The sequence below is a fragment of the Ixodes scapularis genome, unplaced genomic scaffold, assembly GCF_016920785.2.
Source record: "Ixodes scapularis isolate PalLabHiFi unplaced genomic scaffold, ASM1692078v2 PGA_scaffold5__190_contigs__length_132052651, whole genome shotgun sequence".
In the NCBI taxonomy this organism is placed as follows: Eukaryota; Metazoa; Arthropoda; class Arachnida; order Ixodida; family Ixodidae; genus Ixodes; species Ixodes scapularis.
Window position 1 is genome coordinate 127,652,570 of NW_024609880.1, and position 25,537 is coordinate 127,678,106.

The 25,537-nt window shown below is 44.8% G+C and overlaps 1 protein-coding gene across 3 annotated transcripts in view; it reads left to right on the forward strand.

Moving 5' to 3' along the window:
- Nucleotides 1-25,537, forward strand: part of LOC120846815 (peripheral plasma membrane protein CASK) — a 463,921-nt gene that overhangs the window by 184,599 nt on the left and 253,785 nt on the right. For all 3 annotated transcript variants that reach the window (XM_042293965.1, XM_042293966.1, XM_042293967.1), the window contains 4 exons: nt 7,365-7,540; nt 11,135-11,257; nt 13,988-14,071; nt 19,672-19,780. In XM_042293965.1, the coding sequence (XP_042149899.1) occupies nt 7,365-7,540; nt 11,135-11,257; nt 13,988-14,071; nt 19,672-19,780 (492 nt within the window). The remainder of the gene's footprint in view (nt 1-7,364; nt 7,541-11,134; nt 11,258-13,987; nt 14,072-19,671; nt 19,781-25,537) is intronic.

The window sequence follows — 25,537 nt, forward strand, 5'->3', positions numbered from 1 at the left end:
CGATGACTCGCTCGATGCCTTCTTGCACTTGGACTAGTACTGCGCCCAGTCCCGCGTTACTTGCGTCCGTGTGAATTTCTGTTTCCGCATCCTGGTCGAAATGTCCTAGCACAGGAGGAGTCTGGAGTCGTCGTTTCAGTTCGTCGAATGCCTGCTGTTGCTCCTCGGCCCATTCGAACTTCTTGGCGTCCTTCGTGAGATTCGTAAGTGGTGCGGAAATCCTTGCGAAATCCCGAACGAAGCGTCGATAATAGGCACAAAGTCCAAGGAATCTTCGCACGGCCTTCTTATCTGTCGGCGCTGGAAATGCCGCGACGGCGCGAGTCTTCTCGGGGTCTGGGCGGACGCCTTCGTTACTAACCACGTGGCCAAGGAACTTCAGTTCGTCATAGGCGAACCGGCACTTTGACGGCTTGAGTGTAAGTCCGGCGGTCTGAATGGCTTGAAGAACAGCTCGGAGTCGTCTCAAGTGCTCGTCGAAGTCAGCTGAAAATACTACGACGTCGTCAAGGTAGACGAGACAACTCTGCCACTTCAGCCCTGCCAGTACGGTGTCCATGACACGCTGGAAAGTTGCTGGCGCTGTGCATAGTCCGAAGGGCATCACCTTGAACTCGTACAGTCCATCCGGCGTGACGAAGGCTGTCTTCTCTCGGTCCCGTTCGTCGACCTCGATTTGCCAGTAGCCGCTCTTCAGGTCCATCGATGAAAAGTATCGAGAGTGGCGCAGCCGGTCTAGAGTGTCGTCGATGCGGGGGAGTGGGTAGACGTCTTTCTTCGTAACCGTGTTTAGCTGCCGGTAGTCCACGCAGAACCGAAGAGTTCCGTCCTTCTTCTTAACCAGCACGACTGGAGAGGCCCATGGACTGCTTGAAGGTTGGATTATGTCGTCATTCAGCATCTCTTGAACTTGCTGATGGATCACCTCCCTTTCCTTAGCGGAGACTCTGTACGGCGATCGATGCACAGGGCGCACGTCGTCCTCAGTAACAATGCGGTGCTTGGCAACCGCGGTCTGGCGCACCTTCGACGACGTCGCAAAGCAGTCGCGGTATTCGGCGAGGAGGTTAACCAGCTGACGCCGTTCAGGGTCCGGAAGCTTAGGGTCAATGTCGAGCTGCGCTGGCGACGTACTGTCTTGCTGGGGCGGCGAGGATTCGTCAGTGATCGCAGTGATTTCGGCGGGGTTTCGGAGTTTCTCGACGTGGCCCACGGCTGCACCTTTCGTGAGGTGTTGCGTTTCGTTTCGGAAGTTCGTCACGAGGGCCACAGTCCGCCCATCCTGAAGTTCAGCTACTCCCCTTGCGACGCCTATGCCTCTTCCCAGGAGCAATTGGAGGCTTCCCTCGAGAAGAACTTCGCCACAGGAAGCTTCATCGATCCCGACAAGTACGAAAACACTCGACCGCGGTGGTAGGTTTACGTGGTTTGCGAGGACTCGGACCGTGGGTGACGTCGCTTCGGGTTCCTCCGCTGGTGGAGCAGGTTTTCGTAGCGTCAGCCGGTTTGTTCCGAGGTCGATGACGGCGCCATACTCGCAGAGAAAGTCCATTCCGAGGATAACGTCCCTCGAACAGTCTTGCAGAACGACGAACTTGACAGGGCACGTTTCACCGTGGATCTCGACGCGAGCAGTGCATCTCCCGACTGGTGTGATGAGATGACCTCCGGCGGTTCGTATTTGGGGTCCTTCCCACGGCGTCATGACTTTTCGAAGGCGGCGGGAGAGCCTCCCACTCAAGACTGAGTAGTCTGCTCCGGTGTCCACGAGTGCCGATGCGTCGTGACCGTCGATGACGACGTTTAGGTTGTTGGACACCGTTGCAGGGGCGTCGTAGCGATGCGTGGCGTCGGGAGAGTGGGAGCGCTCCGGCGTTCTTGGAGGCTCTTTACGTCGGTCGTCTTCGGCAACTCCACCTCCAGGGGTTGCCGCGCCTAGTTTCCCCGGCGAGGAGCGAGGGGCGACAGGCTTTCACGTCGGGGTCGGTGCATCGGCGAAGCTGGACGTCGTGGCGATGGCGACCGGAACTCTCGGCGGGACGCAGGCTCGGGGGACTGAGGTCGTCGCAGGTACTCGTCGATCTCGATAGGGCGTTCACCATGACGGGGGCGCGGGTCGTTCGGGTGGAACCCGCGTAGCCCGAGTCGTCGGTATGGGCATCGGCGGTAGGTGTGGTCCGCTTCCCCGCAATGAAAGCACAGAGGGCGTCGGTCGGGCGTTCGCCACACGTCGGTCTTGCGGGGTGCGCGAGGCTCCGGGCAGGCGTACTGGACCTGGTCGTTGTGGCGTCGGTCGTGCTGCGGCGCAGGAGACTGACGTCGGGGCGGCGTGACATAGGTGCGACGAGGAGGCGGTGGCCGTCGGGCCACTGCGGCGTAACTCAACGTCGGTGGTTCCGGAGCGGTGCTGACGACAACCTCAGGCTGCAGCGCTTGCTGGACTTCTTCCCTGACAATCTCGGCGATTGAGGGCGAGGCTGGGCTTGCGGCGGCAGGTAGAAGTTTCTTGATCTCTTCCCGGACGACGTCTCGGATCATCTCGCGGATGTCCGCGGTGTTGCAGCCGGAAGGCGAAAAGGAACCGACGCCGGGAACTCGGTGATAGTGGGTGGCTCGTGCTAGAAGGGCACGTTCGATGTTGGTGGCCTCCGTCATGAAGCCTTCGACGGTGGTAGGCGGGCTCCGCACAAGACCACCGAAAATGCTTTCCTTGACGCCACGCATCAAGACTCTGAGCTTCTTTGCTTCGGATGCTTCGGGATCGGCGCGGTTGCTCAGTCGCAGGACATCTTCCACGAAGCTAACGATGCTCTCGTTAGGGCCTTGAATCCTCGCTTGAAGAAGCTCTTCCGCGCGTTCTCTTCGGTGTTCGCTCATGAACGTTCTTCGCAACTCAGCCTTGAGTTGCTCCCAGGAAGTGATCGAAGCTTCGTGGTTCTCGAACCAGTTCCGGGCGGTGGCTTCCAAGGCGAAGTAAGCGTTTTGCAGACACTGTTCCGGTGTCCATCCGTTATGACGGGCCACTCGTTCGTACTGTTGTACCCAGTCGTCGATGTCTTCGTGGCTTTCGCCGTGGAATGGAGCCGGTGTCCGAGGAGCGACGGGTAGGTAGACGACGGCAGGAGCGGTGGGGGCCTGCGACTGGTTGTCCATCGTTGTCTTCTTCGGCTTGGGTTTGTCCAGCAGCAAACCGTACTCCGGATCCTCTCCCTTGGTGCGGCGGCTGGTCCGAGTTTCAGGTTCCGCGCTGAGTGGTCTTCTCAGCGAGCTTGGAGTCGGGCTCGCACTGCGGGTCCTGGGAGGGGAACGCTGCAAGGGCATGCGGTACCCAGCACCTCCACCAAAATGTCACGGGTGGTGACCAAAAGAAACAATAAATACACAGAAAGAAATAGACGTTTAATGTGGCGAACTTGTGCCAAAAATAAAAGGAAATAGAAAAATAACAACAGAGCGTCGCGGGCGTCGAAGGCGGCGAAGCAGCAAGGTCGAACGCTGAGGCGAAACTGACTCGACAAGGTCGCGGGCGGCCTCTTATCTAGAGTGCTCCGCTATCTCGAAGATTCGGCGAAAGCGGTTCGAGCGTCGCGTGATCGGGCGAGAATGAACACGCACTTTCTAGAAAACAAAAGCAGGGATAAATGATAGAAGTTACGTGCGGTACATGAATAAACGGGATCTTTCTGGAGGACCGTGACCGAGCGTTGCTTTCTCAGCCTTGCGCGCGGCAATATTATGATCTTGTATTAATGTATTTCCTAAAGCAGGTCTTCTTTGTCAAGATGCCAGCATGTGCATGCACCTGTATGTTGGTGGGCCCTTTGTCCAACCTGTAATTTGCTGTAACAATTACAACTTATTTTTGTTGCACATGCTATTTGAAATGGTGCACTTTTTCTTTTGACATCTACTATGCAAAGCAGAAGAGTGACTTTGCACTGATATCATGGCAACTCGGCTTGGGATAACTCACCGGAGTATGTATGTATGGATATTCGAAAATCATGTTTTTTGGGGGTTTATCTAGCATACAAGTCGAATAGTCAGAGCAATTGAATAGAATAATTTTGTATATCTAACCATCCTTGGAAAGATGTCTGAACTTCTCAAATGCAAATTATGACACTTCATGAATATTGCATGTTTATTGCATGTGTGTAAGACTGCACCTGCAATTCTATAGAGGGAGGGTAGTGGATGATGTTAGTGTATAAGTTTTCGTGTACTTGCACAAAACAACTGGAATCGAGTCTCCTTGTTGCTTCTACATTTATAACTAAGCAACTCTTTTGCCTCTTGGTGAATGAGCTTTGCTACGTTTCTTATATTATGGTCATAGCCAAGCCAGAAATTTGGCAGTTCACACATAAAAGTGTTTGTAGCTTCTCTTGTAAACCCATAGCTCTACCAGGGTCATACTAAGCACACCTAACAAAGCTAAGCTTTCCTGCCAAACAAACTGAAAACTATTACAAATTACCTAAACACATTGGAAATGTTTAAATGCTACTACTGTTTGACTTGAAGACAATATCAAATACAGAATGTTTTCTAATTTGGACATGCTGGTCTATCCTTACTCTCTCTTAGAAAGCAAACTTTCACCTAACCTATACCCAACATCCACTATTTTTTGTGCTACATTGGGGAGGCTAGCCTAGCTTCTGCAGTGCTCCAATTTTGTTATAGCTAGTTGTGCGAGCACATGCAAATGCGACACAAGACCAAACCACATGCTCTTGCAGCAGTGTGGCACAACAGAGCTGTGGAAGCTACGCTAGCTGTGACAACATAGCGCAAGATAGTTGACGTATAGCACCTGCAGAAAAGCAGCAGGGGAAATAACCCACTTTAAACTAGTAAAGGGTCAAACTATTACTGCTTGATTGTTTATTATTTAAGTATGAAGAGAATATTTCTGAAGCAAGATTTGGGTGAACTCGGGTTAAGAAAAGAGAAATATCTTAAGCATTATTACTTTAGGACAGTTTAATTTAAACAAATGTGTACTCTTGTAATTTCTGTCACATTTAAAAGATGCTCTCAGATACCAAGAGCAGCCTAATATGATGATTGAGAATCAGTGAAATTGATTAGAAGTAAAGAATTTGGCTCAAATTATCTCAAATATACTGTGTGTTATTGCTTCCTGAGGTATAAGCAAAGTGTATTAAGCTACTATTGAACTGTTGAATTATGGTTTATAAGTAGGTTTCGGAGTTTTCGGTTTAAACCGATAAAAGTATGCCGAATTCATTTTCGGAAATTCAGTTTTAACCGAAAAAGCTCAGTTTTTAGGTTTGGCATTTTCAATTTAAACCGTTACAAACCGATAAAAGTACGTCGAATCTATTTTCTAAAATTCTGTTTTAACCGGAAAAGATCACTTTAACCTTCCAGTCGTACCGCAGAGCCGTGGCGAAAAAGTGGAACGACAGTGTCTATGGAAATGTGTCTGAATGTATGGGATACACGGATGCCATCACAACGTTTTGGTTTAATGTGCGCATGATCGATCGGAACGTGAAGTCCGAAATTCCCCATGACTTCACCATGTACTCGTTGTAAGAAAAGGCTGACTTGCCGCAAGCTCTGCATGTTATGTTGTGCTTCAAAACGTACCCCCATGTCTCTTTTGGCGGTCAGTGCCAGTCACAATTGGTTGATTGGCCGATTTTGGCTCAGGCAGTGCTTCATCTCCTCAGCCTGCCAGTATCCAGTGTTAGCATTGAGAGGGCATTCTCGGAGCTCAGGGTCACATTAACAGGAAAGAAAGAGTGCGGATCAAGGAGAAGAACCTGAGAAAGTACATGTGTGTAGTATAAGATCACTTCATCCTGATATACAGAAGGTGAAGTTCCATATTTTCTGGGGCATAAGCTTCATATCTGACTTGTTTGTACTTCTGTGTTTTTTTTCTTAATTCTTTTACAGTTGCACACATTTGCCATATAAAGTGTCCATTTCTTTTTCAATATATCTGTGCCATTATTCTTTGAGGGATCACAAATGCCAGAAAAAAAAGGATCATCTGATCAGGCGTTCGTTGGTGTTTATTTTATATTCACCGAAAAAAGCCGATAAACTTTTGTGCGCATAAATATGCGCCGAAGAAAACCGAAAACTGAATTTTAAAATAAACACCGAAAAAAGTATGCCGAATTTCGAAAAAATAAAAACCGAAAACGCGGAACCCTGTTTATAAGCAAACTAATGGTCGTTTGGGGTAGACTAGTGAGTGGTAACAATGGGTGACAAGTTGGCTTCTACGAACCAGCTCATAGTACAAGAGAAAGGGATCACACATTGACATTCTGTTTGTATTTTCCTTACTTTATCAAAATTGGGAACTCTAAAGTCTAATCAGCAGTAATGAAGTACCTTTCAAGTTGTTCATCGGTCATGGAGCTGGAAGCTTTGGTGTAATATTTTATTTTACTATAGCTTTTCCTATCATTTTCAGCAGGCGAGAAAACGGCATTTTGAGCTTAAAGGGTAATGTAGAACTTCGGTCGTCTGCAAGGGAGGTTATCCTCTTAGTGCTCCCCCTTTCCTAAGCTACAGGGAACGTCAAGTTTGGGTAAGGTAAAAAGTGGAGAGGATACGGGAAAGAAGGAGGCAGACGAAAGTGGAAAGCACGAAGCGTACGTCGGTCTTTAAGAACTACGGTAACATACCGAGCAAGTGCCCACACTAACATTGGAGATAATCAGGAAAAGATGAGCAGGTTTGGTCCAAGAGCAGAAAAGCTGAAGTGACACATGGTATGGTAGGCCCTTATTTGATCTGACGGTATGGTATAGATGCAGTGCAGGGGTCTGGCAGAATGCTTCATTGTTAAAGCAGTAACGCAGCTCTCGTCAAGTATGCTTTGCACAGGCGCTCTTGTGCCAAGCTTCACTGCTTCACACCAATGCATGCACGTAAAGCTTTACTGCTTTAGTATATTGGCTTCTCAGAGAAGAGGTGATGTGGAGGAGCAATTTCAGTTAGCTCGATGGGTTCAAACGTCTGCTGCGGTGGGGACCTAATACGTCCTTCGTCTACATTTAGAATATTTCAGAAGTAGCTGGTTGGTGCTTATTGCATGCTCGGTATCTTACAGTAAGCTAGGAGTGTGAACCTCATACAGAAATGTCAGAGTTTTAGCTAGGGCAAATTAAAAATCTTTTAAAACCCCAACAGACCAGTCGGGGCTTGTATGGCACATTTCTGTGGTTCTGTCGAAATCGTCATATGGCTAAGGCTGTCAGTCTCTCTAGAAGCATAATTTATTTTCTTTTTCATTCTTTTTTTCTTGTTATGCGGCCCGCAAATTGACACAGTTTGAAATAATGCATTTCCCACCTTACCTGTGCCCTTAGGCCGGATAGGTACGCCCCACTTCATGGCTCCCGAGGTGGTCCAGCGCAAGCCGTACGGAAAGCCGGCTGACGTCTGGAGCTGCGGTGTCTTGCTCTACGTCTTGCTCACAGGGACACTTCCATTTCTCGGAACAAAGGAGAGGCTTCACGAAGCGATCTGCAGTGGAAAGCTCAATGTTAGTGGGCTGTCTGTTTGTTTGTTTTTATTGATCCCAGCCTTGGTTAGTAATCCCGGCAGCACACACGTTTTTTGGATGTCCTCAGGATATTCTTACATTTTGTGGATGTCCTATGGACATTCGTAATATGTCGCGCTACCTGGGAATGTGTTCTGCCCGTCAGAGTCATACTTATAGCTGTGTGCGTGATGCTCGTTATGATGTGATGGGTACACGGATGATGTACTGAATGAGAGTGGAGCAAAATATTTCTCAACAGAGTGACAGGACAGATGAATTACCTCTTTAGATTTAAGAAAGCTATTCAACACTATCTGGTTCCAGCTTTATTAGTTGTATTGGGAGCTTCCTCTGAAAATGATTGAAAATGGGCAGTTAGAGTGAACTTTAAGTTTTTAACCTATGATTCGGTCATGGTGGAACTCGTGCCATAGTTCATTATTGCATTAAAACCAAGGCGTTGGTGTTGCGACGCTTCCCAAACTGGGCCTTAACTTTTTTCTTGGAGAGTTGAATACGGATGCGCAACAAGTAGCCAAAAGTCTAGGATTTTGGCACCAATTGCCAATCTGAAGTAGGCCGTGTGTACCGAACTGTGGTGCACTCTGTTGCAGGCTGAGAAAAGCAAAACACGCTCCTCCCACAAAGCCCTGCACTGACCTCCTCCAGCATTCACTCTGCTAATGGGAAACGAGTGGAGTGCTTTTCAGGAAGATCCTTGTCCCGCTTTTCTTAACCTACAGCAGAGTATAGGGAACGAAACTAACTAGGAAAGAAGGTGTGGTTACTTGCGCGACCGTGAGTATCTCAGGAATATCGGAAACATTTATTTTGATCCAGACTCTGCACTTCACTGAGCCCCAGGTGGCTCTGCCTTGTACGAATCATGTAGCTACCTAAAAATGATGATATACAGAGCACAGTGATGTGATTGCTGCGCCAATTGCGCAAAACTGCGCCAAGGGGCTAACCCTGCTACATCCTGCTACATTTCACCGAAATATGGCTAATCTGCGCCAAGCCTGCGCCAAAGGACCAATTTTGGTCGCCTTTCAAGAACGAAACTAAACTGACTACCATAATTGAGCATGTATGAGCTAGGTGGCACAAGATGCCACCCGACACAAAGTACCCTGCATCAATCGTCTATTCGGCCTTGCATGATTTTTCCCGTCGTCTTGCGTTTCGCGCTCTCGTCGTCTCGCAAATCTCGTCTCGCGCTTTTTTATTTTTTTTATTTTTTTTTTAGCGATAGACGTGGGCGTGTGCGGACGCTCCGACGTTAGTGTGGCGGGGTTCCAGCCATGCCTTCATGCTGTGAAACAAAACAATGTTTTGCGTGGCGAGAGTTACTTTGTGAGCTGAAGCGCTCGCGCGACCACAATCGCCGTGGTCGCGCGACGTTGTGTGTTGCCGTCCCCACGTCGCTGCAGATATGGCGCTTTCTAAACTGAAACGCATCAACATTCCTGCTCTTGTTTAAATCATACGCTGCTATAAAAATCCCTCTTTAACTCAATTAATGGTTGGCGAAGTTTTGATTACCTAGGTTTCTCTCGATGGGCTTTCTTTCAAGAGGGACCCCGGTACGTGCAAAATCTGCCGCGAAAGAAAGTTGATGACGAGAAGCGAGCTAAAGCAAAGAAGGCAATGTATGCACGCTGAACCTGCACAGCGCGCTTGTTTGTCTCGAGTTCAGTCGTTGCACAAAGCGCTCCAAGAACTTTTTGACCTTGATTCGTAATGTCTTGCGTCGATACTCTCAGGTTCCTTTTTCCTATGTGTTTAGCCTGTACCTCGCCTGCCGGCCTGGCAAGCACAGGCCGCTGGTCTTTTTATTGTCGTATGCTGGACAGTTCTATTTTGCGTATTATTTTGGGAACCAGTTGGTGCCATGGTTTCGGTTTCGGTCGAACAGCCGTTGTCTCCGCACGCGCGGCGAATCACGTGTAACTGCAAGCCTCCCGAAGTTGCCCTCACGTGCATGTGAACATGATTGCACGAGAGGCACCATCCGGGACGCTTGAAATTCATTGTTTTAGGTTTGCTTACTTTTTATAAAAATCTGCCACGTCAGGAACCAGTAAAACGATAGCAAGTGTTGTTTTTTTTAATTTTTCGGCAACGCTTACAGCTTTGTGTACTTGTGGGATGTCTCAGCACCACAAACACAAGCAGCGAGTTCCGCCCCAACACATCACATCACAACACAACACAAAGTGGCCTTCGTTTGTCCAGCACTTAAAACAAATATTAATTTTTCTAAGAATATATGCTCCAAAAGTCACTTTTTCTGCTCTGAAACACTGTTTTGGCTGCTCCAAAAGCCACTTTTGCTGCTCCAAAACACTGTCTTGGCTGCTCCAAAGTCCAGATTTGCTGCTCCAAAACACTGTTTTGGCTGCTCCAAAAGGTGCTCCAAAATGGCTTAGGCCAATCACATCACTGAGAGCAGATAATCAACAAGAGTACTCATATCGGCTGAAAGTGTGAATCTACTGCCTGAATCGGTGCATGCAAAAATTAATCAGATTTTTTATAGGTAGAGTTTTGTCAGCTCAAAGGGGCATTTTATTGCGGGCAAAAACTTTATTCAGAAAGCTAAAGCAACATGTGTTTTGGTGAAAAAATCATTGAGCTTCTTTGTGTCACAAAAATATGCAATGCTTCACCAAACGCTAAATTTCTGCTCAATTGTAGTGCTAGTGGCTGAGGTGACATGACAAAATATTGGGACATACCATTATCTATATGAAAACTTATAACTCAAGCAATTTTCAATGAGACAATGGGGCTGGTTTTTGGCTGCAGATGGTCTATGTCTCCATGCATTTGCAAGCTCTCAATAAAAAAATGCAAAAACTTGCTTTTAACTTTTTATCTAGATGACCTTTGGTACTGAAGCTTTTGTACCTTATCCCAATGGTAGCACTAGATTCGGGAGGAGAGTGAGCGTCGGGTGATGCATAGTAGTTTATTTTTGTGGTTCAAGAAACATGGTTTTCTCTTCTCCTAGACAACCAGTACATCTCAATTTGCAGCAACAAAAGGAATCATATGCTTCATGCCAAAAACTTTGAGTAGTATATAGTAGTGTATGTTTTTATAAATATTTCTTAGCAGATTTGATGTTTGGTATTATGTTGACACATCGAAGGAATTACTCTTGTCATTTTCAACACACTCAGAAGCTCTTGTGACAGCAGTGGAGTTAACTGTCATGTGCTATATTTTTACATTTTGTCATTCTCAGTGCATTCAGAAACTCTTCTGATGGCAGCAGAGTATCTGCCGCATGCTACAATTTTGCTTTCTTCTTGCTTCGACTTGATATTTAAAAAAAAAATTACAGCAGTGATTTGCCTCTTTTTAGTATTGTCAAATTATGTTCATGTGATATAGTACAGGTTAATTAAACTAATCCTGCTTCCAAACTTAAAAAAGGAACAGAAAAGAAACCATGTTACACTAAGCAAAATACATTTTAAAGAAGGTTCTTTGTCTTTTTTTTTAATCTCTCGTTGACATTGGGACATTTTCTCATACAACTCCAACATGGTTGTAGTAAATTTTGTGCCTTTGACATTCCAGCTGACTGGTAGGCAGTGGGATCAGATCAGTGAATACGGCAAGGATGTAATCCAGAGGATGCTCTGCCTAGATCCCAGGGACCGATACACCGTCGAAGAACTGCTCAATCACCCCTGGCTGAAAGTAAGTTGGGTCGCCTTTTGGTGTTTGACACCAACAACCCTAATGTGAAAACATTAGAAGGAACAGGAAAAAAACGAAGGCTGGCTAAGAACCCACAACACACAGAGTGCCACCATAAAATAGCGAGCATCCGCCCATTCCACAATAAATGTCCACCCCTCAATTTTTTAACCATCGGAAAATACACAAAGGACTTACCTTTACATGTTGTCCACCTAAGAAGCGCCCATCCCCCAGTTTTGCATGATTATCTCCAAATTTTGAGTGGGCACTTGCTCGAGATTTTACGGTGGTATTTTTTACCACTTAATGTCGTGCCTTCATTTCTGCTCATTCTGTTTGCATTCATCATCTACAAACTGCCCCAACTTTCAACTTTGTTTATTCACTAAGGCTTTGTTAAAAAGTATAAGTCTGCACGGTACATGAAGGACCCAGGGATGCTGTTGGACAACAGAGATTTCATACAAGCAAGATATTTGTATTGATTGTTGAAATACCCCATCTCCAGAGTTCTTGGCCAGATTGTTGAAAGCACAGAAGAATGAGTTCATCATTAAAAAATGTTTTTCTTGCAGGACTGCTCGAATGAATTAAGTTATTTGAGCAGCTACTCTTTTTTGCCTTCGCCTTTGATGCCACAGCACACCACTTGTGACATGAAATTTAGAATGTCTGATGCTTTACAGCATGTAGCAACAGTTTGAAAATCAAAGTTTTGCTATCCTCCCGTTGTGTTAGAAGTAGGGAGTTGCTCGTATAGTCTGCAGAAAAAATGCAGAGGTTCCTAGGGTATTCAAAAAGGCGATGCATGCACCAACTAGACAGTAATTCATATCAATTTCACCTCAGCTCCAATTCAGTGAGATGAATGATCACTAGGCACTTGTGAATAGCAGATTTTGAGTTCGAAACGAAAAATGGTTTAGGCCAAATATTTTCGAATCAAATATCATATAGTTTCTCAAAGCCTTTCACTACTGTTACACCTTGCTTTAACGAAAACCCAGCTGAACTTGTGAAGGTTGTTCCAAAGGTTCCACTTATCCATTTGCAAGCTAAGTTTACTTTAATAGACTGATTAAGGCAAGCACGTTGTAATTGTGAATAGTTAAGTGGAAGGAATAAAAACACGAGGGACGTTTACAGACAACAACACTCTCTCAGTTAGCAACATTTATTGCTTATTTTTGGGCACAAAATTTTTTTTCGTGTCTTCGGCGTGCTTCTGTTTACTAACATAAAAAGTGTGGTTGTCCTCCGTTTTTTTTTGTTATTTGTATTGTAAGTATTAATTTTAATCAAGATAAATTTATGGAATGTGGCCTCAGAAAAACTGATGTCTACATTGGGATGATAAGTAAACGACAGATCTGACACAAAATTAATCCTACGGAGATACCTGCATATACATAATAGAGGAAATTTGTAAATTTTGCTCTATGTAAATATTCTTTTCTCAATTTCGAACTTGGAAAAACAGAAAGACCATCACAATTGATGAACACGGCACAGATTCTTAAAGCATCTCTTCTTACATATACTCTTGATTTATAGCCAGAGTTAAGTTTGAAACTTTGCTGCAATATTCAGCGATCAACATTTACAAAGTTTCCTTCTAATAGATACACCAGATGAGCGCCTGCACCATCCTGCTTTGAAAGTGTGCTTGTCTCTTAAGCACACAACTGTGGTATTTGTACTTTTCCAAGTGTTGATCACGGCGGGTTTGCCCCGTCAAGTGTGCTTCTTCCCGAGCACCTTTGCAAAGCGGAAAAGCAACATCCACGGAGCTCGCTTCCGCGGGTGTTGCTTCTCCGCAATACACCGGTGCTCGCTAAGAAGCGCGCTTTATAGAGCTAACTTTTTGTAATCTACTTAGAGAAATACGAATATCGCAATTCATCTCAAAGAAAATATACAATAACGTATTATTAGAAACCAATGCTCTAATATTCGCTCAGTCCTACTGATCACTGTGTCACAACCTTGCTACACCGGCATGATTGCTTTTCTGCTTGTGGTCATGTCGTGTAGCTCATTGGTACTTACAGGGGTGATGATATGGAGCATGCTTCATTTCTTGAAGCAATCAAGTGCTAGGAGAATAGTGCTTATGATGATAAGTGGATTTGAATCTCTAATGCGTCCAACTCTTTCTAGATACTAATCTGTTAAAGGTTTATCCTCCAACATATAATGTCATTTACTGTAAATGCACCACGCAAAAATGTGAACAGCAACCTCAAGAAAAGTTTTGGTATGTCTTTTGGGTTTGCATATGATATAAATATTTTAAACGTTTCTGCATAAGAAAATAGACATTATTCTTTCAAACAAATGATATGTACTTTTGAGAGAGAGAAAACATGTTTATTGGAAAGATGAAGAGGTTATCCCGTGGGAATTTGCAGGATTGCTACTATTATATCTTGTTTAGGATGTATAAAATGAATATTGGAGTTTTTCTTTATGTATTACTCCCTAAATGTAAGAATAGTTTCCGAAGTTTATGGTCATTCGTCTTTTGTAAATAGAAAAAAAGTAAGTTGCTCCCCAAATTCTGGATAAAAATATCTTTTGTGTCGACTTCTTTAGTTATAATTCTTTGCAAGAAACTTTTCTTGCACCTGTCTATTCCTCTACATTGTATATCATGAACTACTATCCTGACGTTATAAATAAGCTGGCAGTCCAGGCGTGCTGATTCCTTTTCTCGTTTTTTTCTAGGATCGGGACCACTGTGCACCCCGGGTACATCTCCAAGAAACCGTGGATGAGCTGAGGAAATTCAATGCACGGCGGAAATTAAAGGTGAATCCTGCACTCTAAATTCGTTTCAGTCCTCCGATACTTCATCTGAGGCTGCCTAAAATACGGAGCAAGCATCCACCCAGAATTGAGAAATAAACTTGTAAAACGTTTATTGCCTGTTAGCTGCAAGAGCAAAAATGCAGAAGAGGCACTGCCAGGGGAGCTTCACCACTTTGCATCGGTGTGATTGGAGAAGCAGCTAACTAGGAGGAACACCTTGGTTAGCTAGGTTTGCTCAGAAGTCTGGGGTGGGCACTTGATGTGACCTTTGCTTAGTTTTCAGGAATTCCAAAAGTAGCAGGTGGATGCTTATTGTGACCTGGAACCCTATTTAACGCGGCGGGCCCAGGCGGAACCGAGGGACCGGCACATTGTTGTTGGTCAGCGGTGCGGAGCTGGCCAATCGTAGATGGCGGCGATGTCCTGGTTTCGTGGTCCCGTTTGGTCCCGCGTCTAGATTAAAGTTCATGGGCACATGTTAAGTATTTTACGCTAGATATTTGGCATTGGAAATGGGCCACTATGGTCACTAAAGGGACGTCAAGAGAAACGCAGATGTGTTCGAACAATTTAATTTGCACTGAATTATAGCGGAACTTCTCTTATACACTCTCACTTGATGCATTCTCTCGGATCTTATATTCATGAATGCCGATACCGTTGAACCCCCAGGGATGTTTGTCAATTTCTTGTTAATTGTGTCTGCCTTTCTGGTTTCTATTCCTGAAAACTAAAATCCGACGTGACATGGTTTGCTGCCCGGCCGCGGTTACTCTCTGTCTTTTATGTTGTTTTCTTTTTTTTTCCACCTTTTTGCATCTCTATACTGTGCTCCTTGCCCTCTTGCCCAGGCAGGCATGACCTTTGACTTTGCTTGAGAGATTCAGGCTTTCACACTAGCCTGTTCATTTTTCAGTCTTTTTTCTGATACGGATGTGCGCTCCTGTTTTGCTTATTCCCTTGGTTTCACTACAATTTGTCTAACTATAATACGGACAAACCACAATGCCCACAAGCACGAGCAAGTGGGTTTGACTGGTGCTCCCATTGCATAAATGGTCATGCAGCCGAGTTGCAATCAAATGCAAGTATCTTGTGCTTGTAGATGCTGCATTTAACGTGTGAAACTGAGATGAAGCATAGTTCTTTTTCACATAAAGTTTAAAATTCGTAATGGTGCACCTCGTGTGCCATGCTCTCATCTGACTTGACTGCTTTGCACCGGCACATGTGTCAGTCTTCACTGTTTCTCATTCAAGTTCAAGTTTAAGTTTAATTACTCTCAAGAACACCTGAATGATGTTTTACATGAGAAGTTATAATAGTTAATGAATTATCTTAGTGTACTTTAAATGTTTAGATAGCAGCACTGTGTAGGCAGTTCACAGTAAACATGTTTTAAACAAATAAAAGTGGGTCCTTAACAGTTAAAATGTTTTTAGGAAGCGAGTTCGAGTCTTTGATGCACAGGGAAAGTGGAGATTTATGTTGGTAGGTAGTCCGTGATTGTAATATAGTTCAATTTTGAGTATGGGATCGCACTGTTGAGAAATGTATGAAGGCGGGTGACAGTGTATGGAGTTTAGGTGTGACAGGTTGTAGTATATATTATGAACAAAGCACAACCGAGATAGTTACCAACATGTTGACAAAGGCGAAAGATTAAATTCTGACTTGAGTTGTGAAACACTCGTCATGGATGAATATTTCTAACGAATGAATTGGGCCGTTTTTTTTTTTGTAAGGACGCTTGACTGTTGACTAAATAGCTTTGATGGGGGTTCCATATGATACTTCCATATTCTAATAATGAGCAGACAAGTGTTTTATGTGCTAAGAGTTTACTCTGGTAAAAGGCTTGGTGCAAATCTCTTCTTAAAAAGCCCAGAGTTTGTGCCGTCTTTTTTTAGTACTGATTCGATGTGAAAAATCTAGGTTAGGTTTTTGGTCATTGTTATTCCTAGATATTTGTAAGAAGGCACCTGTTCTATGCTGATTGAGTTCAGTGTATACTTTGCCTTGTGGAGATTAGTTTTGTGGTAAACGTAATTACTCTTGTTTTTGAAATGTTAATATTAATTTGCCATGTTTTGCACTGACAAGAAACATTATCAAAATCAAACTGTACCAGAGACAAATTTTCACTGTTTTTAACAGGGCGATAAATGACGCAGTCATCCACGATCAGGTGTATAGATGAAGTAACAGAACATGGCCGGTCATTTATGTAAATTAGGAAGAGTAAGGGGCCTAGAACACTACCCTGGAGAACCCCTGATTGAACTGGTTGAGGCAAAGAGTTAAAGTCATGTCTATGCACAGATTGCTCACGATTCAGGAGAAATGAGGCGATCCATTTGATTTCTTTTTCTTCAATATTATGCTGCGAGAGTTTCTGAAGTAAACGCTGGTGAGGTACTGTATCGAACGCCTTGACGAAGCCTATGAAAATCGCATGAGTAGCAAATGACGCTTTTAAGTTTTCGTAGGGGTCAAAGACAAAGCCAAAAACGAGATTCACAGGAGAGGTGTTTGCGAAAATCATGTTGACTTGAATGTAGGTGGTTATTTTGAACAAGGTGGTTAATTTTTTGAGAATAGATAATATGCTCCATAATTGTGCAAGGTATGATGTTGAGTGATTTGGGTCTGTAGTTTGATGCAAGATTTGGGCTACCAGATTTAAAGATTGGAATAATGTTAGCAATTTTTCAATTTTGTAGTATGTCTGATGTTATAATCGAAGACTAGAACAAGCACTCTAGTATTACCGAAATAATATCTTTGTTTATGAGCAAAAAGCCTGGTGAAATACCATCACTACCTGGGGCTGAGTGACGGCGTAAACGGTCAATGGCTTTGGCTACCTCAGAGGGAGTAAAGTCTATACCTTACATTGTTGTATTCGTAGAGCTAGAGAGTGAAGGAAAAGGAAATGTTTCCTGTGTGAAGACTGAACAGAAATACTCATTCAAAATCGATGCTGTTTTATCAAACGCTAGCTCGTTCCCACCGTTATCTGTTAGTTTTGGTAACTTCGATGCACTTTTGGGTGCTATTCGCCTCGAGATCGAACCGTGTCGCCACCGTGCGGCCAAAATTGAAAACATGCAAAAGCAGGGATCACGCCGTGCGTCGTCTGCTACGAGCACACATTCTGAAGAATGGATCTCGACGACGCGAGCCCGTTTCTGGCTGTCCTTGACACTATCAAATATTTGATGTTTTTGTTGTCATTTCTTCTTACTAAAGGTTGTGTTCTATTGTTTCCCAGGCGTGGAAATTCAGCAAAGCTATTATTACTAAGCCGTCCATAATCTTAGTGTGTTGGTTTGTATACCACCGCTGGGTCCCACATATTTTTGTTATCTTGCGCAAACCATAGCTTTCATAAAACATTGAATGCTGATTGGAGCTCTGGTTTGATTATAAAATTAATCTGACCAACTGCTAGAATTTAAAGTAATAGACTAATCAATCGATAAATCCGTTAGTTGATTTTTCGCCGTTCAGATTGCATGAAAGAGGTTAAAAGGTCATATTCTTTTCTTTACTATGTTATAAACACCATAAGGCATTCCCATTTTAAACTTCACGTTGTGACGCCTACAGAAATATAAACACGGGAAGCCTTTTAAAGTGAAGTAATTTTTAAGTTATTATTTAGACGGTATAATCACTCTCAGTGACAATCACAAGCAAGCTGGTGTGGTTTACCGTGCAAGCCTGTATCACTAAAGAAATAGAGACGTCATAAATATTAAAGCAGGCATCTTTTTACTTTTTGCTGACTTTATCCAGCACAAGATTCTAATTAAACGGGAAAAAATATCTCAATTAATTCATTACTCGAATATTCTGAAGGTTAATCGATGAACTGCCGAGTCTTGATATGCGTGAGGGCGGACCGTGATTGAAAAGTCTCGTGAAGGTCGCTAGCCTTCATCAGTAAAAGGGTGTCGCTGCAGCCGATGCTGTCATTGTCGTGGTGCGAATCGTTTGATGGAGTTACAGAGTCCACTTTGTTTGGATAGAAGATTATTTAGCCAGAAATTTATAATATTAGCCTCTTGACACCTGCGGCCCTCAGCAAGAAAATTAAAGCGGGTGAACCCGCACTACCGAGAAGAGCATTTAATAACACAAACGTTGCTGCGTTGCTCGGTTACACTCGTTTATTACAATCACGGCAGATATGTTAGAACAGTTTGTTTCACTTGTTTCAGTTGTCGTGTCGGCGAACAGTTTGCAAATCCTAACTAGAAGAGGCACTCTCTCCTCATCGCAACGTAGTAGAATTGTCCAGACTCCGAAAAGTTACCCACACCATGGCATAGTAAAAGAAACTTTGGCTGCAGAGGAACTCAATAACACTGTAATTTCTGATACAGCACTGACTTTTTCTCATGCTAAATATGTATTTTACTAAAAAAGCTAAAATTTAAATAAAATGCATTAAACCTTCGATTTTACAGCCCACTGTGCTTACTACAAAAGCTAAAATTTAAATAAAATGCTTTAAACCTTTGATTTTACAGCCCACAGTGCTTACTACAAAAGCTAAAATTTAAATAAAATGCTTTAAACCTTTGATTTTACAGCCCACAGTGTCAGTATTATGTTACCTAGGTTGGAATTCATTGTTTTGTTGAATTCCCACGCTGATGAACCGTTGCACCTATTTTAAAAGAAGCAAAGATTTAACATAAATAGTGCAGTTCACCCGGAGACAGGCATCCGTCGTGGTGATCCATGTTTCCCAACGTCTGCCTAGAGCAGACAACGCATCCAAACTAGTGATTATTTAAATTTAGGCCGTACGCTCGTAACACGATTCAATGTTTATTGAAGCACCGAACGGTACTGCACCATTTTCCGCTAGAATTGTTTTTCCACCGATAGTATGCGACAAAATAAACGCAAGAGTCTATGCCGTCTCGCGCGCAAACATGGAGAGCCTATGGGGCGGCCGCTCTTCTATCCCCGCTTTGATGATGATGATAGTGCGACAGTAGAGCCACCTCTAGGTTGATCTCGAGGCCAATAGTCCGGCCAAAATTCTTTTGTATTATCTTTTAACATATTCAAAAGATTGCGTTCAAAATATCTTGCCTTACATTTCTTCACCTCGCTTTTATATACATTGGCAAGGATATTTACTATTCGTTTTGGACATTAACATCAGTACATATTTATTTATGAGAATGTGAATATCGCTTTTTAGGACTACCCATTTGAGTTAAATGGAGTTGTCGAAATTAGCGAGAAAATGAGTTGCAAGCATGTGAAAGTCTGACAAAATGTTTTGGGAATCTGAATTTATGGTAGATGTAGATACCAATTATTTGTGCCATCTTATTAACATTTTTTTCCACTACAGCTTCAAGTTAGGCATTTTTACACTACCTATATTGAATATCACATTTAGGTCAAAAATTTCTAGATCTATTGAAGGCAAAGGCTTCAGATCTGAAGTAATTTTGGATTTGGTAAGGATGTTGCCTGCAGGGTACTATGCTTCATCTTTGCTAGCATATTTGTTGAAGTAATACTACGGTCTGTGAATATAATGGCAATATTTGATTACGGTTTCATTTCAGGGTGCTGTGCTGGCTGCTGTCTCCAGCTCAAAGTGGACAAGCTTCTACAGCGACCCTGCAATGGATGGGATCTCCGACTTCGGGATTGAGGAAGAAGTGACCGCTATTGGTGGGTTTCAGCCAAACATGTCGAACCTTCACCGTTTACACCAATACTTTTGGGCTCCCAAACTAAAAAAAATAGCCAGATGCCTAAACATCTTGATGATCTGGAGTTGTCTGTAATTTGTAATGTTAGCTATGAACATTTCGTTGCTTCAGACTTTCGTACATCATTTTGGATTGATATGGGTGCTGAAAAGATGAGCGAATATGTAATATGTATAAAGGAAACACACTCTTCTTGCTAACCCCCGTTATCTAGGGAACTCACTCCCATACATAAATTCTTCATTCAATTATGCATATGGTTTGTTAAGCGGTTAGACACGATAGAACATTCGTGGGTTAACTTTTGTACAAAAGAGATGAAAGATTGTACAAAACAAGAACCTAGTGTAGGCACTCGACACTCGGCCAGGGCTTTCAAGAAGAAAAAGACAAAACATGTACAAACACTGACACAAGGCTGTGTTTGTTGACAGGTACAAGCACCTGTAAACACAGTCAGAGTCGAATTGGCATCTTTTGCTTTCCCATTTCACGACAACAGTAAAAGCACAGGCAAGCTGGGTTTGAGGCATTCTCCTTCTAATACCTTACCTCTTTGACTTCATTTTTCTTCAATTTTTCTTTACCAGAGTAGTTTTACAACATGATAGTACTTGTAAATGTTCCCCAAGTATCATGTCAAGACATCTGGTCCAGCTCCTCAATAGGACATGTTTCCCTTTTAAGTCCTCGACCTCATAGCCTGCATCATTGAGAGTTCATACCTGCTCCTGACCCTATATACTGTACAAAAGGACTTTAATCAATAACAATTAATGCCATGTAACTAAAAATCAAGATCATGCCTGGTTTTTATGTGCCTTCTGGATTATCTTTTGTGTGCTTGGTTGGATTCTAACTGCTCTGAAGTAGAAAACACAGCTCTTAGGAAGCCCACTCTTGTGGTAAATTTTGACGCCACCCACTTGCTGCTTGTGTCTCAGGACGTCCATAAGACCTGCTAAAAGAGGTCAGTTTCCTGTGATTTTCCGTAGTCGTCCCTGTCGAGCAATGGAGGAATACATCAGATGTTTCCTAACTACCGGTTACCGTCCTTTTTAGAGCGCAGCTCTTAGGCGCCCGTTTCCGGCTTGAGCAACGTCGGCGTAATTGCGCGGTGCATGATGGGTAAATTTCCCCGCTAAATTTAGCGGAAAATTTTCCCCGCTAGATTTAGTGAAAAATTTTCCCCGCTAAATTTAGCAGAAAATTTCCCCGCTAAATTTAGCAGAAAAATTTCCCCACTAAACCTAGCGGAAAATATTCCCCGATAAATCTAGCAGAACACTTTCCTTGCTACATTTAGCGGAAAATTGTCCCCACTAAATTAAGTGGAAAAATTTCCTTGCTAAATTTAGCGGAAAAAAATTCTTGCTAAATTTAGCGGAAAAAACTCCCCGCTAAATTTAGCGGAAAAAATTCCCCCCGCTAAATTTAGCGGGAAAAATTCCCCACTAAATTTAGCGGCAAAAATTTACCGGGAAATTTTTTCTCCTAAATTTAGCGGAAAATTTCTCCCTAAATGGGGGAGAGCAGGAGAGGAGGAGGGGCATAAGCCCCTCTCCGTATTTTCCCCTCCTCCTCAAGAGCTGCGCTCTAATTCAACGTTAGAGGGAGTTGTAAACGGCTTTCATTTTTTTAAATGTGATAGCACTTAAAAGACCACCGAATCATAAAATCGTGTGCATCCATCTGTAAGCAGCTCTATAGCACATCCTCTTATTGGTTGAAACTTAGGTTGGGGGAGGAGGGCACATAGGGTGAAGGAAGAGGTGCCATGATTGATGAAACATGTTTCATCAGGCCAGGTGACTGCAGCACGAACCAGCTGCATGCATAAAGAGCAGGCGCTGCAATATGATTTGGAGGATGTGACACAAGCATGTAATGGCAGCGTGTAAGAGGATTGCACAATGGGGTAATGTAGGGCTCCTGTAGCAGGATCATGGAATGGCTCAGTCTCCAGAATGCCTCTAAGAAAGAGACCCCTGTATCCTGTGGAAGCATTGGTATAAAAAACTTCCAGCCTTTCCACTCTGGTGAAGAAAAAAAACCAGCGGCGCTGCGGCGTCTCTTCTCGACGGTGGCTTTCCAAGCAAGCAATCTGTTCTTCTTTTGCAAAGGAATCTGAAGCGCTCAGCGCATTGTAAAGGCCCGTTCACCCTTGAAACCTCTTACAACGAGAGGACACACTGGCACCTTCTATGAGTAGCAGGATAAATTTGGCAGTCCGGCATATTTTCTATTTCTCTCGCGCATTATCCCTTCTCTCTTCACTCGAAAAATTTTTCTCAGTGTTATAAACGAGCCTTTTTTATAAGTATTACGCACATTTTACCACGGAAATCCCGCAAAACCTTTGCTGTTGTGAAATGCAGTTCCAGGGTCACCGCATAGATGGCGCCGGCGAGCCAGTGTATTCTCTCGTCCTAAGAAATTTTAAGAGGTTTCAACAAGTCTTGTCTCTCTTGGTCGTACTCGGTTGCAAGAGTGTGAATGGCCTTAACTTTAGGCGAGAATGACCTCGTGACGATTGCGAAATGATTTGCGCAGAGGTGCGAATGATTTCGAAGAAGTGCGAATGCGAAATCATTTGCACTTCTGCGCACATCGCTGCTCGTTCCGTTCCCGCTCTTCTTCCTCTGAAGAAATGTTGCCGCAACCTTTGAGCGACGGCGGCAAGCAGACAATCGGCAAACACAACACTCTGGACAGCTACCGCCATCTATGAGTGAAGGCGGCAACCAGAGTTTTGTGTCGACATTTCTTTGCGGGGGACACGATTATGGGGAAACTAGCCCTTAACAGCTCCGCTGTAAAATGGCGCCATGCTAAGACAGGCCGACAGCACCGAACTCAGCGGATGCCTGAGGAGGTTGCTAAAATCATTCATCCAATGCTCAGCGAAAAGTTGATCTATCCAGTGGACAGCATGCAACAGCTGCCTCAGCCAAGTGGCAGTAAGGAGTCCACCAGACTTCTACTGGGCAGCTTGCCACAGGAGCGGCTATGGTGCTTCCGTACTGGCGCCATCAATGAAATTCTTACACCTGAGCCTACACAGCAGTCGATTGTCATTTCCAGAGACTATTTTTCGGTGGCACATACAAACGTCTAAAATGTATTAAGCAGGCGAAGGATCTCAAGCACTATTGCATCATGTGTTGAGAGCTAGGGTGCTCTGGGGTAGTCAGCGACGCAGCAGCCAGGAAGACTAAGCAAACGAGGGTGTCATGGCGAACCCACAACTATTATTCCCGAGCATGAAGAGCCGAAAGTCCCCCGCTGTGTATGATAGCACACACTTATCTACATCTTGCTTGATGCACGCTGGCGCCATCTCTTGGGCATCTAGAAAACACTATCAGGATGGTGACCCCTACATCTCCCCCTGGAGCTTACACAGTTTAAAAGAAAGCGTTGTTTACAAGTCCAACTGTCTTGGTGGCTTGGTGGCACATCCGTAGTGTGATCTTGAGACATCTTGTGGGGAAGATGCATGATCCAGAGAGGGCGAAGAGCACCGCACAGTTGACAACTCCCCAGGCCGACCTTCAGGTGGTTGTCCTGGAGACTGCTCAGCAGCAGGAAGCACGATATGGACTCCCTCGCCATAACGGGCGGCGAGAAGGGCACCAGGTGCCAGCGTTTGGGCTGCAGGATTCCCTTCGAGGTCTCTGCGATGTATGACAGTGGTCGTTGGGCCGGGCTCTGGATGCGTGCTTGACAGCTGGCATACGTGACCCAGACGCTGTCACCCAGCTTGAGAGGACCAAGAGAGTTAGCGTTGTGGTGGCGATTGAAGTCTCTCGCCTGCCGGACCTTATTCCTGGAGTCTTGAGCCCAGAACCTCTCGTGGCTTGGCTGAACTGGTGCGAGTCGCTGCGGCAGTGCAGGAAGACGTATCTGTAACCGCCGACCCATCAGCAACATGGCAGGAGAAACTCCCGCGATGCCCGGAGAGTCCCAGTAGGTAAGAAGCAAACTCCAAGACAAGTACACCACGAATGGTGTACTTGTCTTGGAGTTTGCCCAGTCCCTTAAAAATATGGGCGTCGGGAGGTGGAACGCACCTGTCACAAGCGTCGGAAAATGGGACACATTCGTGCGTTTCTCTGGACTCTGCAAAGGTGGTGTCCACAAACTTTACCATGCTGAGAGCTTCTTTCACAGGTAGCCCTAGAAGCAGTGTAGTCTGAGCCCACATGACGTAGAGCTGTTGGACGGTGCGCTTGTCCTTCCACGCCAATGTAGCTTGGAAAGTGCTGGCTGGTTCCCCGGGCCGATGAGCTGCCCTTTTACTGCATCAGGCTTGCAAGGAACGCCTGGAAGCGACGACTGAAAGACGGTGACGTCTCCTATCGAGTCTTCCTTGAACCTTGTCACGTAACCATTGACACTTACTTCAACGTCTCTTTCCCGTTGCGTATAAACAGAGCAGAGTTCGACGGAGCCCAACTTTTCCTTGCACTTCTTCGCGCGGCAAACTTCTGTGCAAAGTGGCCTCGCTTTCTACAAAAATTGCAAGTTGCCTTCCGAGCTGGACAATCCACGCAGGCATGCGCCGAACGCTCACAATTGCCACAAACTGCGTTGTCCAAATGCTGCTGCCAGTTACGTGCGTGTGACGACGGAGCAGATGACGCAGTCGTTTTCTTTGTTGCGTCGATGTTCAAGGCTGCTGCAGCTTGCGCCAAACGAGAAGCGCACTCCTTCTTGGCATCCTCGTACTGGCAGGCTTGTAAAAGAGCTTCGTCAGCGGTGAGTCATCTGGAATGGCACAGCTGGTCAGATAGCTTCTTGTCCAATAAGCCGACTGCGAACTTGTCACGCACTAGGCGGTCTTCTATCTCGGGGCTGTTATAGTTGCAGCGTCTCATTAGGTTTCGAAGCTCCGTGAAAAATGCGTCGACTGTTTCCCCATGCTGCTGAGTCCTGCGGTGAAATCTTCGGCTTTCATAAATTTGATTCGCGGGATGAACAAAGTGTTGGGTCAATTTTTCCTTGACGGCGGTGAACGGTTGCGTCTTCGAAGTTAGCTCGCCAAGCGAAGCTAGTACGGTACAAGCTTGTGGACCCATACAATAAAGCAACGTTCGTACTTGCGGTTTCTCGCTTGCAGAACGTAGACCGGTGGCAAAGGCATAGTCCTTGTACGTTTGAATCCACGTTGTCCATTCGCCTGGGCTCGTGAGGACAATCAGTGACGGCAGTTGAAGCCCCGTGGCCCCGAGGTAGACGCTCTTCTTTTTTTCGTCCGGGCATAGTGGCCGCACTGACTACAAGCAGGTGGATTCCACTTCTGACACCATGTTCAGAGCTAGGGTGCTCTGGGACATAGTCAGCGGCGCGGCAGCCAGGAAGACGAAGCAAACGGGGGTGTCATGGCGAACCCACAACTTTTATTCCCGAGCGTGAAGAGCCCAAAAATCTCCGCCGTGTCCGATAGCACTCACTTATCTACATTTTGCTTGATGCATGCTGGCGCCATCTCTGGGGCATCTAGAAAACACTATGAGGGTGGCGGCCTCCACATCATGTCTCCTTTGGCTCCAGAAAGGAGGCATTACTGTTGTTTTCATTCTTTTTAGCCCCATGCCAATTTAGGCTGATACAATTGTGACAAACTCGAGGTAGGTCATTTAGTCCTGATGTCAGCACTGTGCAAAAGAATTCTTGGTTTGATCTTAGTCATACATTGATTGGTCTTTTGTCC